The sequence below is a fragment of the Erythrolamprus reginae genome, chromosome 5 (genome assembly GCF_031021105.1).
Source record: "Erythrolamprus reginae isolate rEryReg1 chromosome 5, rEryReg1.hap1, whole genome shotgun sequence".
Lineage (NCBI taxonomy): Eukaryota > Metazoa > Chordata > Lepidosauria > Squamata > Dipsadidae > Erythrolamprus > Erythrolamprus reginae.
The window spans coordinates 7647481-7666519 of record NC_091954.1 but is presented as its reverse complement, the minus strand read 5'-3'; the positions used below and the strand labels follow the sequence as shown (position 1 = coordinate 7666519).

The 19039-nt window shown below is 45.0% G+C and overlaps 1 protein-coding gene across 1 annotated transcript; it reads right to left on the bottom strand.

The window, feature by feature from the left end:
- Window positions 1-103: 103 nt before the first annotated feature.
- Window positions 104-18728, bottom strand: LOC139168353 (dual specificity phosphatase 29-like). The gene is made up of 4 exons (XM_070753929.1): window positions 18656-18728; window positions 11370-11588; window positions 1401-1621; window positions 104-419 (listed from the first exon to the last, which is right to left on the bottom strand). The coding sequence occupies exons 2-4, from the start codon at window positions 11543-11545 to the stop codon at window positions 169-171; spliced, it is 648 nt and encodes a 215-aa protein (XP_070610030.1). The 5' UTR covers window positions 11546-11588; window positions 18656-18728; the 3' UTR covers window positions 104-168.
- Between the last annotated feature and the right edge of the window lie 311 nt (window positions 18729-19039).

Below are 19039 nucleotides of genomic sequence, written 5' to 3'. Positions count from 1 at the left end.
AATCAAGCTGAAAATAACTTAAAAGACATTTGAAGGCCTTCTGAGTTCGCCCACCTCCCCGCTCCTGCCTCGTCCCTTCCTTTATTGGTAACAAATGACTCTCTTTACCTAGTGGTTTCACACTCCTTAATTATTTTTGTAGCTACTTATTTTCAAAAATACGGAATGTTAAATCTCTGCGTGGGTCTTCTCCTCTTTGCTTGCGTTGAGCCTCTTGGTGCCATTTTTCCTCTCCAAGGCCAGCTTTATGTCCAGTTCCCGGAGCTGTTTCAGGAAACCGCGGTTTGGGAGGATGCACCTGTGCTGGAGCACCTGGCCAATGGCATCCACCACCGTCATGTGCTCGTAGATCATCAGGTAGGCTAACACCAAGGCGGCTGAGCGGCTACGGCCCATGGCGCAGTGGACCAGGATCTTGTCTGCAAAGATCAAGAAACCAAAACAGAGAGAGAGAGAAGAGAGAGAAACCACTGAGATTTGGCGTCAGGAACTTTGGTTTTTCTGCTGGCGTGCTTTTGGGTGGTGCACAGACCTACAGGGGTCTCAGCAGGTGCAAGGTTCTTGAGTCTCTTAGGATCCAATAGTGACTGTCTTTTGGCCTCTGAGCAGCAGCAGCAGCCTTATTATTGATTTGATTTGATTTATTTATTTATTTATTTATTAATTATTATTTAGATTATTTAGTCTCTGCAGACTCGGGGCAGCTCACAACAGAATAAAAACAATTTATAACAAATCCAAATATAATTTAAGATATTTAAAACCCCCCGGTTTGATTTTAAAAAAAACATTTACTAAACAAACATACATACAAACAAACATACCATGCATAAATTGTATAAGGCCGGGGGAGATGTCTCAGTTCCCCCATGCCTGACGACAAAGGTGGGTTTTAAGGAGCTTACGAAAGGCAAGGAGAGTAGGGGCAGTTCTAATCTCTGGGGGGAGTTGGTTCCAGAGAGTCGGGGCCGCCACAGAGAAGGCTCTTCCCCTGGGGCCCGCCAACCGACATTGTTTAGTTGACGGGACCCGGAGAAGGCCCACTCCTAATCGGTCGCTGGGATTTGATTTGATTTGTATGCCGCCCCTCTCCGAAGACTCGGGGAGGCTAACAACAGTATAAAAAGACAATGTAAACAAATCTAATATTAAAAATAATCTAAATTTTTTTTTAACCAAAATCTCGCACGCACGCATGCCCAGAAGCCAAATCTTGCACTGGAATCCTGCGCATGCACTCACCGCTCCCCGGCGCATTCCAGTATCACCAGCAAATCTGGCCCTTCGTTGGTAGCAGCCCACCCACCACTGCCCTAAAGATCCCTCAACCCAGGGTATAAGAAACTATGGGTCTGGAGTGGACCCAGGCATCGATCGCTTGCAAGCATAGGTGGACTTACTGGTCTCGTCCTGGAGTGCTTCGTGGATGAACTTTGCAGCAGAGTAGAAGAACTGGCTGAGGTTGAAGGTGGGAAGGTCGTCTGCCTCCACTCCGTGGTACTGAATAGCCATGTCCTCGTAGTAGGTGTGCCCCGTGTCCACATTCCATCGTCCGTGGGCTGCGTTGAGCACATGGGTGAAGCCAGCTTTCTCGAGGCTGTACCGGTCAAGTGCAGTTTTCCTGTGGCCAAAGCAGAAAGGGATTTTTAAAAACAACTATACGAGTCCAATCTTTTTTTTCTCCTTCGCATGTTCGAAAGTGACCAGGGCTCTGACCCCACAGTCTCAGTGGCCAATCTGGATTTTTGCACCCATCTCAGCTTCGGATTCATGGGTGGGTTCCACTTACCTTACAGTTCACAGCGCAATGTGGTGCATGCGCACCCAAGCGTCCCCTCGCGCAATTCTGCTTCTGCGCATGCTCAGGAGCTGTAATTATCCCGAAACACAGCTGAAGAGCTGATCAGCTGTGCTTCGGGCAAATGAATAAAAGCTGGGGTGGCGCAGCAGTTAGAGTGCTGTACTGCAGGCCACTGAATCTGACTGTAGATCTGTAGGTCAGCGGTTCAAATCTCATCACCGGCTCAAGGTTGACTCAGCCTTCCATCCTTCCGAGGTGCGTAAAAGGAGGACCCGAATTATGGGGGCAATATGCTGGCTCTGTTAAAAAGTGCTATTGCTTACATGTTGTAAGCCGCCCTGAGTCTAAGGAGAAGGGCGGCATAAAAATCGAATGAATGAATGAATGAATGAATGAATGAATAAATAAATGTATAAACCCCAGGGCAGGCATGTTGGAGGGCCCTTTTTCAAGCAGCCACAGAGGAAATAACGTCCAAACAGTAAAAAATTCGTCAAAAATTCTGAAAAAAGATGGCAGCACCGACAGAGCAGCACCAACTGAACCAGGTCCATGATGCCATCCTGCTGTCACCAGCGGGTCACTAGCAATTTGGACGATCTGGTGCAAACCGGAAGGAACCTGTTGTGGTTGGCTCTGGCCCAGCTCCTGCCCCAAGGAATGTGGAGGTGGATTTGGGGGAAACATCCACATGCCACAGGTCTGTTTTGCTCCCAATAGAATCTGCCGACAAAGTCTCCTCTGACCAAGGAAGCGTGAGTGAAAGGGAAGAGGGGAGTTTGGCAGACAGCCCAGGAGGAGATCAATCATCCTTATCATCCCTGGATTCTGAACAAGAACTTATGACAGATCCATGCATGCGTAGAGTGATGCATAGGAGAGAACAACTGAAGGATTATTACAGGAAATAAGTGAGGCCACCTGTGGTTGGGTGGGGCTGCTGTAATTAGTGCTACAGATAAAAACAACAGCGTGCTGGTTTAGCCTTGTGGAAGTTTATCTGATTTGTCAAGATCGTGGTTTTGCTGTTTCCCTGTTCAAGACTGTGTGTGGATTTTCTGGACTTTGGAATTTGGAGCCACTTTCCCAGTTACTGGGTGAGAATAGGCGTTGATTGCTTACCTGAACGCCTCTTCTCGTACGGTGAGCGGGTACAGCAGTCACATGGGTTGCTCATGTCCAATCCGGTGGAACTGAGCCTAGTGTTAAAAAAGCTTGCCGGATCCGCCCCTTCCCCAGAATTCGCGAATCCATAGACTAGGCTCAGCTGTGAAGCTCTGTAGTGTTCAACTCTCATTGTTAGAGGAAGAAGGTTATAGGAAAGTAAAGAAGACACATACAAGGGCGGGAAGTGACTGCTGTACCCGCTCACCGTACGAGAAGAGGCGTTCAGGTAAGCAATCAACGCCTATTCTCCGTACTGAAGGAGCGGGTCCAGCAGTCACATGGGACATACCCAATAGATGGTCCCTAGGGTGGGATTAGATTGCTATCGTGAGAGATAACGGATTGGAGTACCCTTCTGCCGAAGGCAGCGTCCGCTGAAGCGTATGAATCAATCTTGTAGTGCCTGATGAAGGAATTTGGCGAGGCCCAAGTGGCTGCTTTGCAGACCTCCTCCAACGGGGCTTGAGTTGCCCAAGCGGCCGAAGTGGCTGCGCTCCTGGTGGAATGCGCTGTGATGTTCCTTGGAACTGAGAGGGAGGCCGACTCATAGGCCTTAGATATAGTCCCTCTGATCCAACGGCCTATCACTGTTGAAGACACTTTGGCACCCATGACTCTGGGGTGATAGGCTATAAAAAGTGCTTCTGACCTCCGAAAGGGTCCTGTGCGTTGGATATAGATTCTCAGCGCTCTAATGAGATCCAGGGTGTGCCATCTAATTGCCAAGGGATGGTCTCGTTGGAGGCAGAAGGAAGGTAGGACAATATCCTGAGTTCTGTGGAACATGGAACTGACCTTGGGTAAGAAGGTGGGGTCCAGTCGCAAGACTACCTTGTCCTGATGGAATTGACAAAGGTCCTGTCTGATTGAGAGGGCAGCCAGCTCCGAAATGCGTCGGGCAGAGGTAATAGCCACCAGAAATGCTACTTTAAAGGATAGGTATCTGAGGGATGCCGATTTTAGGGGCTCGTATGGTGCCTGCGTGAGGGAGTGGAGAACCCGTGGCAAATCCCAGGATGGATACCTGTGGACCTTGGAAGGTCTAAGGTTGGCTATGCCCTTGAGGAATTCCTGAACCTCTGGGAAGGATCGGAGAGGCTGTCTGCGGGGGGCCCCCAGGACAGAGGAAATTGCCGCCAGATGACGCCGGAGGGTGCTGGTGGAAAGTCCTTTATGGAAACCTTGCATAAGGAAGGAAATGATTCTGTGTATGGGAATGCACAGGGGAGAAAGGCCTTCCTGTAGACACCACTGGTGAAACTTGGACCACGTGTGGTCGTAGATTCGATTGGTCGAACCCCTTCTGGCCTTTAAAATGACCTCCACTGTATCGGGGTCGTGACCACGCAGTTCTAAGTCTCTCCTGATAACAGCCAGGCGGTGAGGTGGAACCACTCCGGGTCTGGATGGAATGAGGCCCCCTGCCGCAGCATATCCCCCGAAACGGGGAGTCGCCAAGGGTCCTGGACGGACAACTGTTGGAGATCCGCGAACCAGGGCCGGCGGGGCCAATGAGGGGCGATTAAGATTACTCGGGCCCTCTCGGTGAGGACCTTGTGAATCACATCCGGGAGAATTGGAATTGGAGGGAATGCGTAGAGTAGGCCTGGAGGCCATGGGCTCCAGAGGGCATTGATTGCTTCCGCTCCCGGGGATGGAAATCTGGAAAAGAAGCGAGGGAGTTGGGCGTTCGCATTGGTCGCGAAGAGATCCAGGACTGATAGGCCGAATCTGAGGCTGATTTGATGGAACAGGTCCTGATGGAGGTTCCACTCTCCTGGGTCTATCGTTGCTCGAGATAGCCAATCCGCCTGGACGTTGAGGCTCCCCGAAATGTGGTCGGCTAGGAGCGACCGAAGATGTTTTTCCGCCCAAAGGCCTAACTTGAGGGCCTCCCTCATGAGGGCTTTGGATCTCGTGCCCCCCTGTCTGCAGATATGGCTTTTTGTGGCAATGTTGTCGGTGAGAATGAGAACGTGCCGGTTGGGAATGCGAGGAGAGAAATGCTTCAGAGCCAGGGAAACGGCTCTTAACTCTAGCCAATTGATTGGCTTGAAAGCTTCCTCCGGGGACCACGTGCCCTGGGCTATCATCCCCTGGGCGTGGGCGCCCCATCCCGATAGACTGGCATCTGTGGTGATGACAAATTGATCCGGGCACCTGAACGGGGATCCTTTGTCCATGGCCGGAGACTTCCACCACTTGAAGGATCTGCGAACCCTTGGAGGGATGACAATGCGACGATTTGAGTTGCTGTGCCCCGATCTCTGAAAGGGTAATAGGAGCCACTGTAGTTCCCTAGCATGAAGGCGAGCCCAGGGAATGATGCCTATGCATGACACCATCTTCCCCAAAAGGGAAGACAGGGATACTATGGATACTGAAGGTTTAGATAGAATGCAAGAAATTAACTCCCCTATACTGAATTTTCTCTCGGGAGAGAGAAAGACCTGGGAGGATTCTGAATTAATAATGGATCCCAGGTGTAAAATGGAAGTGGAAGGTTGGAGATGACTTTTATCAAAGTTGATGGAAAATCCATGGTCCTGAAGGACTGACATGGTGACAGAAAGGTCTGTTTTCACTTTCTCTAGGGAGTTCCCATGAATCAAAATATCATCAAGATAACATAAAATGTGAATGGGAGACGCCCGGATATAGGCCGCCAGGGACCCCAAGAGCTTTGTAAAAACCCGAGGGGCCGAGGAAAGGCCAAATGGCATCGCCCTATACTGGAAATGCCTGCCTTGAAAGGAGAAACGCAAAAATTTTCTGTGGCATTTGGCTATCGGAATGTGGAGGTAAGCCTCAGTAAGGTCTAAAGAGACCATGAAATCTCCCGTGTGGATGGCGGCCAAAATAGATGATAAGGAGTGCATCTTAAACTTCCTATATTTGATGAATAGGTTCAGCTTCTTTAAATCCAAAATAGCTCTCCAACCTCCGGAGGATTTTGGAACCATAAATAGGATGGAGTAAAAACCTAGACCCTTCTGACCGGGAGGAACCGGTTGGATGGCTCTGATGGACAATAAGTGGGAAATGGCCTCCTCCATACGGTTACAATCTGAGGAGGACCTGGGAGAAGGGCAGGAAATGAAACGTTTCGGGGGGGGGAGAGATAAATTCTAAAAGAAGGCCTGTTTGAACAGTGTCAATGACCCAGGGGTCCCTGGAGGTGAGACGCCAATTAGAGGCGAAATGGGCCAGGCGACCACCTATGGGAATTGAGGAAGAATTACCATCTAGGTTTCTTTGAAGCCCTGTTAGAGGACGCTCCCCTTTGGAAGCGAAACCCTCTGCCCCTGGAGTTCCTACCTTGGGAACGAAAACGGGGGGAATACTGACCTGGAGATCTCTGATAGGAAGCCGCTTGGTCTTGCTGACGCCCTGGGCGACGAAAGGACTGCGTTTTGGTAGCCTTTTTGGTGGTTGGACCCAAAACTTTCTTCTTGTCCGTGGTTTCCGTGAGGAGTGGATCCAGAAGATCACCGAAAAGAAGGTCGCGCTTTAAGGGTCCCAGGGATAACTGCCACTTCTGGCGTACTCCCGCTTGCCAAGGGCGAATCCATAGGAGTCTTCTTGCCGTTGTAGAAGCTGCAATAGACTTAGCAGAAAATCTAGTAGATTGTAAAGTGGCATCAGCCACGTACTGAGCAGCTGCAAAGACCTTGTTGAAGTCTTGTTGACCTCTCAAGTCATCGGGAGGAATATGCTGTTGAAGTTGGCGAAGCCAGAGAAGCATGGCTCTGGAGAAAAAGGAAGCCGCTGCAGAACTTTTAATGGCCCAGGAATCTGCGGTGAATCCTCTTTTGAGCATTTGTTCAATCCGCTTGTCCTCTGGGCGGAGGACTTCCTCTGCTTCGCCTGGCACAGCAGCCGCCGAGTGAAGGATCTTGACCGGTTCATCCGGTTTTGGAAAAGATAGGAGCTCCTCATAGGAAGAGGAAAGTTTGTACAATTTTCTATCCTTGGTTGAGGGATTAAGCCCAGAGGCTGGGAAATCCCACTGTTTAAGTAAGGCATCTTTAAACAATTTAGGCATAGGAATTACCTCGTTATCCTCCTGTTCCTCTGTGAAGTAAGGTAAGTTCTCCTCCGGGGGGTCAGTGGATGTGGAGGCCTGTTTCTCCTGGGCCGCCAATCCTGTAGAAATTCTAGCTTTGAGGAGGAGAGATTTGAACAATTGAGAAGGAAAAAAAGTAATTGGAGAAGGCACCTTTATTTGGGATTCCTCATCATCTGAGAGGCCTTGAAAGGGATCCTCATCCTCCTCCATATCCTCATATTCGTCCTGAGAGGAATCTGAATCATCCTGAATAGGAGCTCTAACCGCTGGGGAAGAACCCAAGGGGCGGGAGGGACGAGGAGGAGGAGGAGGTAAGGGAAGCTCATTGATGGTAGAGAGTTTAGCATCAATGGCCTTGGACAACACAGAAAAAATAGATTGGAATTCAGGAGGTAAACTAGAAATATCAGCAGGAATGGCAGAAGAATCCCTGAAGGCCTGGGAGGATCCTGGCTGGGGGGAATCTTCAATAATATCTGGTTCCTCTGGACCTATTCCCCATAGGTTAGGTTGGGGTCTGTCTAGGTTTGGCTCATCCAGAGATAACACAGGGACCCCAGAAGGAGGCAGACTAGAAGCCTCTGGGGGGTCTTGACTACTGAGTACTTGGGCCTGTACTTTCAAACGCTTTGCTGATTTATCATGGATTCTTTGTAGGGCTAGGTCCCTTCTCTTCTCAGCCCTGGTGACCTTGGTCGAGGGGCGGGCCCCTGAAGAAGAGGAGGTCGAGGCCTGGGGGATACTGGTAATCTCATCGCCTGTAGGCCTGGCCTCTCTGGGACCTTTAGTTGTGCCTCTCTTGGGAAAGGTAGCCATAGTCTGACAATTAGCAGAAGACCAGGCTGAGCCAAATAACTGAATAATTAGGGAGAAGAATTTCAAAGGCTTCCCAAGAGGAATGGATCCTGCTCCGAGGCCTCGGAGCTGCTGAGACTTGAGGACAATCTGGGCAAACCCAGAGTTCGTGCCCCCAAATACAGCGTGGCCAGCCTCCCTAAACTTTAATTAAAGTAACCAAGGCACTCTGGTTGGAGGCTTAGCCGGTGGAGAATTAAGCCTGAGCGTCCCAAAGCCCACTCCGGGATCCACGCGGTGGACTGAGGCCTACGCGGCTGGCAGGAGGCCAACACGAGAGACCTAATTTTAAAAAGGGCGCGAAGGCCTTCGCGCCGAAAAATCGCTCCGTAATGGAAGTTCTTAAAGGGGAAGCGATCGACTAAGTCCAGGAGACTAGAACAAGCGTCTCACTCCGCAGGAGGTATTTCTTAAGCCCTTTATCAATAATACAATAATTTAGCAATGAATCAATACTTGCACCAAGACCTCCAGGCCAAAGGATTAAAAGAATCCACAAGCGGCAGCGGGGATCGTACACGGCATGACAGCCGGGGGAAAACGAAACCGCAACTTCTCCCAAGAAAAAAAAAAAAAAGCCGAGCCACAAACGGCTGGCGCTATTAGTGCAAGTAAATAAATAAGAACAAATAAATCTTACTACTTTTGAAGGGAAAGATCGAAGGGAAGGTGTTAGAATGTTGAACGAGCTATCACAATACAACCGCAGGATATGCGAACTGAGCGAATTCTGGGGAAGGGGCGGATCCGGCAAGCTTTTTTAACACTAGGCTCAGTTCCACCGGATTGGACATGAGCAACCCATGTGACTGCTGGACCCGCTCCTTCAGTACGGAGAAATTGGATTGCATTTAACCTGTGCCTTATGTGTACCAGAAAATCCCTTTGACATTTAAAAAGGGAGTTTTTTCTGCTTTTCTGGTGATAAAGACTTTTGGTTTTCCTTCTATCGTGTGGTGTGTGTTCTTCTGGACTAATTACCCTGTAATTACGGGGGGTTGGGACACGCCGGCAGAACAGAACCCAGCCCTGTTCAGCTTTACAATACAGATGGGAATGGGATAACATTGTCAGCATTCCACCCTGGTCAAGCAACCAATGATGGATGTACTGTATTGTAACCAGAGTACATGTGGCAGTGGTGGCTTGTTCAGATAACAATACAAGTCAACAGGATATTAAAGATATTATTTACAGGATATACACTGCAATTATAATACATATATAACACATTATCTCCTTCCCGGACATATATATAATATACCATTTAGTATTAGCGCACAGCCTATTCTTATTACCTTTACATCAGTATAATATATTATTCACAATATCTTGCACACAGCTGTTAGCATATTCTACATCTAATATTGCACACAGCTCAGAGATTAATACTTAACCAGCATATACTGCATAAATAACAATATAACCAACATTACATGATTAGGTAGCAGAACACAACGCAGAGCAACAACAGAATGAGAATGTAACCATAGAATATAACAGAGAGAGGCACATCTGTCTCTCTTATATTACCAAATTATTATCATTATTATTTATTGGATTTGTATGCCGCCCCTCTCCACAGACTCGGGGCAGCTAACAACAGTAAGAAAACAGCATACAATAATAATCCAATACTAAAAACAGTTAAAAACCCATTATTATAAAAACCAATCATACATACAGACATACCATGCATAAAATTGTAATGGCCTAGGGGGGAAAAGTATCTCAATTCCCCGATGCCTGGCGGCAGAGGTGGGTTTTAAGCAGCTTACGAAAGGCAAGGAGAGTGGGGGCAATTCTAATCTCTGGGGGGAGTTGGTTCCAGAGGGCTGGGGCCGCCACAGAGAAGGCTCTTCCCCTGGGCCCCGCCAAATTGCAGCCCAGCCCATAATTCCTGCCTGGCTCTTAAAGCAATATCATTATTTCCTTCTAACGTTCGATGCTGGCTTATCTATAATATAATGGAAACCCAACCGAAATAGTACATGGTACTGACAAACGTGCCATAGCCAACTTGCTGCGGTCAACTCAACAACTCAACTCAGCATGGACAACTGTCTACAGCCAACTCACTGTGGAACAACTTGCCATGGACAACTCACTTTGGGACAGAGGTGAGCTTTGCATAATTTACCTATTGGTTTACTCAGCACCGAAAATAATAATAATAATAATAATAATAATAATAATAATTATTATTATTATTATTATTATTATTATTATTATTATTATTTATTAATTGGATTTGTATGCCACTCTTCTCTGCAGACTCGGGGCGGCTAACAACTGATAAAAACAGCATGTAACAATCCAATAATAAAACAACTAAAAACCCTTATTATAAAACCAAACATACAAACAAACATACCATGCGTAAATTGTAATGGCCTAGGGGAAAGGAATATCTCAACTCCCCCATGCCTGGCGGTATAAGTGAGTCTTGAGTAGTTTACAAAAGACAGGGAGGGTGGGGGCAGTTCTAATCTCCGGGGGGAGTTGGCTCCAGAGGGCCGGGGCCGCCACAGAGAAGGCTCTTCCCCTGGGGCCCGCCAAACGACATTGTTTGTCGACAGGACACAGAGAAGGCCAACTCTGTGGGACCTAACCAGTTGCTGGGATTCGTGCAGCAGCAGGCGGTCCCAGAGATATTCTGGTCCGCTACCATGTAGGACTTTATAGGTCATACCCAACACTTTGAATTGTGACCGGAAACTGATTGGGAACCAGTACAGGCCACGGAGTGTTGAAGAAACGTGGACAAATCTAGTTAGCCCCACGATAGCTCTCGCAGCCGAGGTAGCAATGACAAGTTACCTGTGTTCTGGTTTCTGGTAGAAATTTAGCAATTACAAACAACTCTTGTTAAATGCATCATTTCATGAATAAAGAAACTCCATTTATTTCTCTGCTCTCCTGTAATTCAAGCACATTCCATACAGGCACTGGGTCCGTTATCTCTCTTAGCTGCGTTCCTCACATTCCTCCTCCTGCTCCACTTAACAAGATTTATTTTCCTAACAGCATGACTTTGAAAAACAGCAGAACTGACTGTTAACAACACAGAATACTTTTGCTTGGCAAAAAACAGATCCATTTTCCCTTCGGCAACGTTGAAACTCCACCCTTCTTCTCCACTGACCCCCTGACGTGCCAAATACATCACTACAGTATTTAACCCATTCCTCTCCTTAATATCTTCTTCCAGACCTCTGTTCTCTACGTTTTTGGGCCCTTCTGAATTTAGGGTTAACCCAGCGAGGTCTGATTCTTCCTCGCTAGATCCTGAACTCATAGCCCCATCCTGTGGCTGGCCTCCCACCTGTTCTACTACCTGTAACCCCGGGCCCCCCACTAATTCATAAACACTATCTGAATCCGAGTCCTCAATATCTTCATCATCCTCCAACTGATCAGGAGTATGTACAACAACCTGTGGCTCCCAAGAGTTTTTTTTTTTTTGACACAACTTACTCATCTCCTATGTACAGGTTTGGCCAGACTTCGTTGACATGCGTGTATTTGGGACTTCCTTTCCAGAAGAGCCTCTCCAAATCAAAGGCTCCTGGCGTACAATAGTCACTCTCGGGGTCTATTTTAACCGCTTTGTAAGCGCTTATTTTGCCAGGTTTCACAGCAGATGAAGACATTTGGTCTCAAGAGCCCAAGGTTGGCACGTAGAAAGCTCGGATCCTGGAATAAAGAACAAACAAACAGTGCAGCGGGTGGAAAATGCACAGGCAGATACAGTGGTGACTCTACCTACCAATTCAATTCATTCCGTGACCAGGTTCTTAAGTAGAAAAGTTTGTAAGAAGAAGCAATTTTTCCCATAGGAATCAATGTAAAAGCAAATAAGGCATGCGATTGGGGAGACCACAGGGAGGGTGGAGGCCCTGTTTCCTCCCAGGAGATTCCTAGAGAGGCCCCATGGAGGCTTCTCCCCGCCTTTTCCAGCCCTGTTTCCTCCCAGGAGATTCCTAGAGATGCCCAATGGAGGCTTCTCCCCGCCTTTTCTGGCCCTGTTTCCTCCCAAGAGATTCCTAGAGAGGCCCCACGGAGGCTTCTCCCCACCTTTTCTGGCCCTGTTTCCTCCCAGGAGATTCCTAGAGATGCCCAATGGAGGCTTCTCCCCGCCTATTCTGGCCCTGTTTCCTCCCAGGAGATTCCTAGAGAGGCCCCACGGAGGCTTCTCCCTGCCTTTTCCGGTTACAGTTTCAGAGGCTTGGGTTTGTAAGCGGAAAATGGTGCTTGAGAAGAGGCAAAAAAAATCTTGAATACCTGGTTCTTATCTAGAAAAGTTCGTAATTAGAGGTGTTAGTCCCTGCATTACCTCAGAGCAGGGGCTGGAAAAGTAATTCTTATGGAACCAGAGAAAAGAAATTATTCTTTTTTTAAAAAAAAATATTTATTAGTTTTTTTCATTAAAAAAGAAATGACAAATAGGACAAACAAAAATACACAGAACACAAAAAATAAACCAAATCAAACACCAAAAAAATGGTTAATCACTTTTGTAGCTTTTTTCAAAGTATTTCAAAGTGTAATTTCATCATCATCATCATCATTATTATTATTATTACTATTATTACTATTGTTACTATTACTATTATTACTATTATTATTATTAGTTGTTAGTTACTAATTGTTTCAAATGCCTTGGCAGAAAGGAGCAATACATCCAGATAATAAATGAAATTATTATTATTATTATGTCATTAAAAATATTATTATTATTATTATTATATCATTACAAATATTATTATTATTATTGTTGTTGTTGTTGTTATTATTATGTCAATACAACACAGCAAACGAGATCACTATGCTGGATTTCGTATTTCATCACCAGTTGGGCGCTTCCCAAGCACCTAGGACTGCGTGATGTAGCGGCGAATTATCTTTGCCGATCCCAGTAAAGCGGCCTTTTGCAATTGACAGATGGAGATTTTGTCAATTCCGATGGTTTTCAAATGTCCGCTGAGATCCTTTGGCACTGCGCCCAGCGTGCCAAGGACCACTGGGACCACTTTCACGGGCTTATGCCAGAGTCGTTGCAGCTTGATTTTTAGATCTTCGTATTTCACTACTTTCTCTAGCTGCTTCTCCTCAATTCTTCTGTCTCCTGGGATTGCGATGTCGATGATCCATACTTTCTTTTTCTCCATGATCACAATGTCTGGTGTGTTATGCTTCAGAATTCGGTCAGTCTGAAGTCAGAAGTCCCACAGTAGTTTTGCTTGCTCATTTTCAACCACTTTTTCGGGCTTATGATCCCATCAGTTCTTTGCCACTGGGAAATGGTAGTTCCGGCACAAGTTCCAGTGGATCATCTGTGCCACAGCATCGTGTCTGTGCTTGTAGTCAGTCTGTGAGATCTTTTTGCAGCAGCTGAGTATGTGATCGATTGTTTCATCTGTTTCTTTACAGAGTCTGCACTTTGGATCGTCTGTTGATTTTTCTATTCTGGCTTTGACAGCATTTGTTCTAGTGGCCTCTTCTTGTGCCGCCAGTATTAGACATTCTGTCTCCTATTACTATTATTATAATAATAATTATTATCATTATTATTATTATTATTATTATTATTATTATTATTATTATTATATGGCTGGTTGCAGAGTCAGCTAGATGTTTCAACTGGATTTGACATTTTTATCCACCTACTGAACTCTTCCAAAGGACCTGAGATAGGCAGTCCTTCTTTATTAATACCGGAGCTCCTTCTGTCCAGCTGTAATCCCTTTTCAGATTTATCTCTGACCAAAAATGGGTTTGAATGCCCAGAAAGAAGGATCTCCTTCAATTTCAGACCCCTAATCTTTGAAAACCCATCTTTGTCCTCCTTGTCTCGTAAGATCTCTGGCTCCGACTTACCAAACCTGCCTCTTTAGTTCTGCCAGAAGATTCAACCCGGAGGTTGTTTGATAGAATGTCCATTGTTAGACAGTTCAACTGGCAATGGGGCTCTGAATTTTCACAACAATGTACAAAGGGAATGCTACTCAAAAATCAGTTAATGGAATGGAATTAGCATGCCAGTTACCTTTGAGAAACTTGACAGGCTGTGATGCTGAAGAGGAGAAACTGCCTCCTATTTATTTATTTATGTATTTTATTTATTTATTTATTTTGTCCTATACACAATGAGGGTTTTAGTGGGTATATATCAATATACACATAGTAAAATACATGATGAAGGTTATAGAGGAGATACTCATAGTAAAATATATCTAAGAAATAATAGAAAAGAAGATATAGGAATAGAACATATCAATGAAAGAATAGAAAAAGAGATATAGGAATAGAAGAAAGGTATAGGAGATATAGGAGAGCAATAGGACAGGGGACGGAAGGCACTCTAGTGCACTTGTACTCGCCCCTTACTGACCTCTTAGGAATCTGGATAGGTCAACCGTAGATAATCTAAGGGTAAAGTGTTGGGGGTTTGGGGATGACACTATGGAGTCCGGTAATGAGTTCCACCCTTCGACAACTCAATTACTGAAGTCATATTTTTTACAGTCAAGTTTGGAGCGGTTAATATTAAGTTTAAATCTGTTGTGTGCTCTTGTGTTGTTGTGGTTGAAGCTGAAGTAGTCGCCGACAGGCAGGACGTTGCAGCATATGATGTTGTGGGCAATACTTAGATCTTGTTTAAGGCGTCTTAGTTCTAAACTTTCTAGGCCCAGGATTGAAAGTCTAGTCTCGTAGGGTGTTCTGTTTCGAGTGGAGGAGTGAAGGGCTCTTCTGGTGAATTTCTTCTCCTGAATTTCTTTGGACCAGAAGTTTGGCTGACTCTCCCCAACTCTCAGGCAGGAATAAACAAGGTTTCCCAGACAAAGGCAAGGGCTCTGCAGGGCTCCAAAGTTCTCAAGAAGTTTTGTTTCTTTTTTTTACAATCAGATTCAAAAGGCATCAGTTGAAACCCCAAGACCAGAGCCGGAAATCTAGAGGAAAGCCCTTGAGATTTTATTTATTTATTTTTATTTATTTATTGGATTTGTATGCCGCCCCTCTCCGTAGACTCGGGGCGGCTAACAACAGTAATAAAAAACATCATATAAATCCAATACTAAAAACAACTAAAAAACCCTTATTATAAAACTAAGCATCCATACAAACAAACATACCATGCATAAATTGTAAATGCCTAGGGGGAAAGAATTTCTCAATTCCCCCATGCCTGACGACAGAGGTGGGTTTTAAGGAGCTTACGAAAGGCAAGGAGGGGGGGGCAATTCTAATCTCGGGGCCGCCACAGAGAAGGCTCTTCCCCTGGGCCCCGCCAAGCGACATTGTTTTGTTGACGGGACCCGGAGAAGGCCCAATCTGTGGGACCTAACCGGTCGCTGGGATTCGTGCGGCAGATAGATTTTAGAGGAGGGAAACAGAGTTGTATCCTTGAGTGGCCTCTATTCATTTCAAGGGGGCATGACCGGGGTGGGCTACTGCCCGGACAGGGTAGGGGGAACGCAGTGAGATAGGGAAAATGGAGCTCCACCCCAGAGCACCCATTTTGCACTGAAAGAGGTTGAAAGAAAATGCAGGGCGTCCTGCATAAGCTACGCCCACAGTGGGGTAGTAAAAAGTTTGGTAGCCCTTCACTGGGCATGACTAGGTCAACTCTATTGGCGGACGGTGTCCCGGATGATCTACAATCTAGAAACTATAGAGTTATATACCGCTTCATAGTCCTTTTGCTGCCCTCTCTAAGAGATTTACAGAGTCAGCACGTTGCCCCCAACAATCTGGGTCCTAATTTTACCCACTTCGGGAGGATGGAAGGCTGAGTCAACCTTGAGTCAGTCAAGATCGAACTGAAATGGAGTTAGGCACCCCTGATTTAAAGCATTTCAAACTGCTGTTAGTTACTAATTGGTTATGACCTATAAAGCCCTACATGGCATCGGACCAGAATACCTCCGGGACCGCCTGCGGCCGCACGAATCCCACAAAGTTAGCCTTCTCCAGGTCCCATCGACGAAACAATGCCGTCTGGCGGGACCCAGGGGAAGAGCCTTCTCTGTGGCAGCCCCGGCCCTCTGGAATCAGCTCCCCCCGGAGATTAGGACTGCCCCCACCCTCCTTGTCTTTCGCAAACTTTTGAAAACTCATCTATGTCACCAGGCATGGAGGAATTGAAAGATCCTTAGCTGCCTTTGATTTTATGGATGGTGTGTTTGGGCTGTATGACTGTTTTTAATAGGGGTTTTTTAAAGACTGTTTTAACATTCGATTTGTATATGATGTTTTATTGTTGTGAGTCGCTCTGAGTCCTCGGAGAAGGGCGGCATACAAATCTAATAAATTATTATTATTAATTATTATTATTATTAATAAAAGGAGCACTCAAATAACACATCCTGGATCTGAATGGATGAAATATTCTCATTGAATATTTCATTTGCACAACTATTCCATTTGTGCAACAGCATGTGAAATTGATTGTCAATCAGTGTTGCTTCCTAAGCGTGACAGTTACATTTCACAGAAGTTTGATTTACTTGGAGTTATATTCTGTTGTTTAAGTGCTCCCTTTATTTATTTGAGCAGTGTACATTCTCCTTCAATCACTTAATACAGCAGGTCCTAGAATTAAAAAGCAAGCCAAAAGAGAAAAATAAATGCATGAATGGGTTACTCCAGCCCCTCTCAGCTGGATAATTCAACCTAAATTTACATTATGGCCAAAATATTAAAGGTCTAGTGCAGTGTTTCCCAACCTTGGCAACTTGAAGATATTTGGACTTCAACTCCCAGAATTCCCCAGCCAGCAAAAGCTAGTGGAACAAATAATTACATTTTAGTGCAACATATTCTTCCTACTCAACAAGAGGGTAATGATTTGTACAATTTTTTTATCCAAGTCGTAAGTGGATGGAAAATTTTCAGAATATTGTACTAATTACTTTTAGTAGATCCCCCCCCCCCCCCAAAATAGAAAGATTAACTTAAAAGCTAAAAGTTGGAGTCCAAACGATGAAATTTCATCAAGAAACCAATTTATTTCAAACTATTACAGATTGTCTTTTAGACAGGATTCCAGTGTAAAAGAAAACCCCAAACCGCAGAGCCCTAAATTATATGACAGACTAGGAGATCATGGAAAATCAAAACCAGTGTTTACATTTAAATATATTAAAACCAGGAAATTAACAAGAGACATCTGCTAAAGGATTCAGTACCATAAAATATTAAAGAAAAGCAGGGGTTGAAAATTAATCCCTTTCCATTGCAGGAGATATTGCGTAATGTTCTCAAACCACTGCTTATTTTTTGGCAAGCTTCTTATATCCTGCCTTTATTTTGAATTATCTGAAGGGTGGCACACATGCCTAATAGAAACATAGAAACATAGAAGATTGACCGCAGAAAAAGACCTCAGGGTCCATCTAGTCTGGCCTTATATCATTTCCTGTGTTTATCCTATCTTAGGATGGATATATGTTTATCCCCGGCATGTTTAAATCCAGTTCCTGTGGATTGACCAACCACGTCTGCTGGAAGTTTGTTCCAAGGATCTACTACTCCTTTAGTAACATAATATTTTCTCACGTTGCTTCTGATCTTTCCCCCAACTCACCTCAGATTGTGCCCCCTTGTTCTTGTGTTCACTTTCCTATGAAAAACACTTCCCTCCTGGACCTTATTTAACCCTTTAACATATTTTACATGTTTCGATCATGTCCCCACTTTCCCTTCTGTCCTCCAGACTATACAGATTGAGTTCATGAAGTCTTTCCTGATATGTTTTATGCTTAAGACCTTCCACCATTCTTGTAGCCCGTCTTTGGACCCGTTCAATTTTATCCATATCTTTTTGTAGGTGAGGTCTCCAGAACTGAACACAGTATTATTCCAAATGTGGTCTCACCAGCGCTCTATATAAGGGGATCACAATCTCCCTCTTCCTGCTTGTTATACCTCTAGCTATGCAGCCAAGCATTCTACTTGCTTTCCCTACCGCCTGACCGCACTTCTTTGTGTGTCCAATCACACTTGGCCAATAAAATAATTCTAATTCTAATTTGAATTAGAATTAGAATTAGAATTCTAATTTAATTATAATATAATTTACAGCTGGCACCTCCTCTAAACAGGTTTAAGGCCGCCAATAGGATAAAACACGCTTCGTATTTTGGAATTTTAGGTGATCTCATTTCATCCCCTACAAATGATTATCCAATTTCTCTCTGGCATTTGCATGACATTAGATTAGATTAGAATTCTTTATTGGCCAAATGTGGTTGGAGACATAAGGAATTCATCTTTGGTGCAGATGCTCTCAGTGTACATAAAAAAACAAGATATGTTCATCAAGAGTCATAACGTACAACGATAATCGCAAGGGTACATAGAAGCAATCGAATCATACTGGGAAACAATCAATATTAATATCCTGGAGATTAGAATTGCCCCCACCCTCCTCGCCTTTCGTAAGCTCCTTAAAACCCACCTCTGCCGTCAGGCATGGGGGAACTGAGATACTCTTTCCCCCTAGGCCTTTACAATTCTATGCATGGTATGTTTGCTTGTAGGTATGATTGGTTTTAAAATAAGGGGATTTTTAGTTGTTGTAGTATTGGATTTACATGCTGTTTTTATTATTGTTGTTAGCCGCCCTGAGTCTACGGAGAGGGGCGGCATACAAATCCAATAAGTAAGTAAGTAAGTAAGTAAGTAAGTAAGTAAGTAAGTAAGTAAGTAAGTAAGAAATTAAATTAAATTAAATTATACATACATACATACATACATACCATAAAGATACAAGGAACAAGTTCATAAGTTGGAGGAGATGGATAATAAGAACAATGAGAAGATTAATAGTAGTAGTAACGCAATTAATCACAATTAAAATTCTTTCTAAAAGTTCCTCCTGCCTCCTTTCTATCAGAAATAGCTGGGATCGCTCTGACCAGGTTTCCCAGCTTAGGATTTTAAAGGGAAAAGCAAACCATCCCTTCGACAAAGCAAGTCCCACTTTTGCTGGGCTGGGCTGGGCTGGGCTTACCTGCAAATTACCCCAGGACTAGTAGACAGCGTGGATCCTCGGAGTATGAAGAGACGACAAAGGGAATCTTCCCAACTTCGAAACTGGCATCTATTTTTAGTGCTGGATTTGCTGACTGACCTTGCGTGAT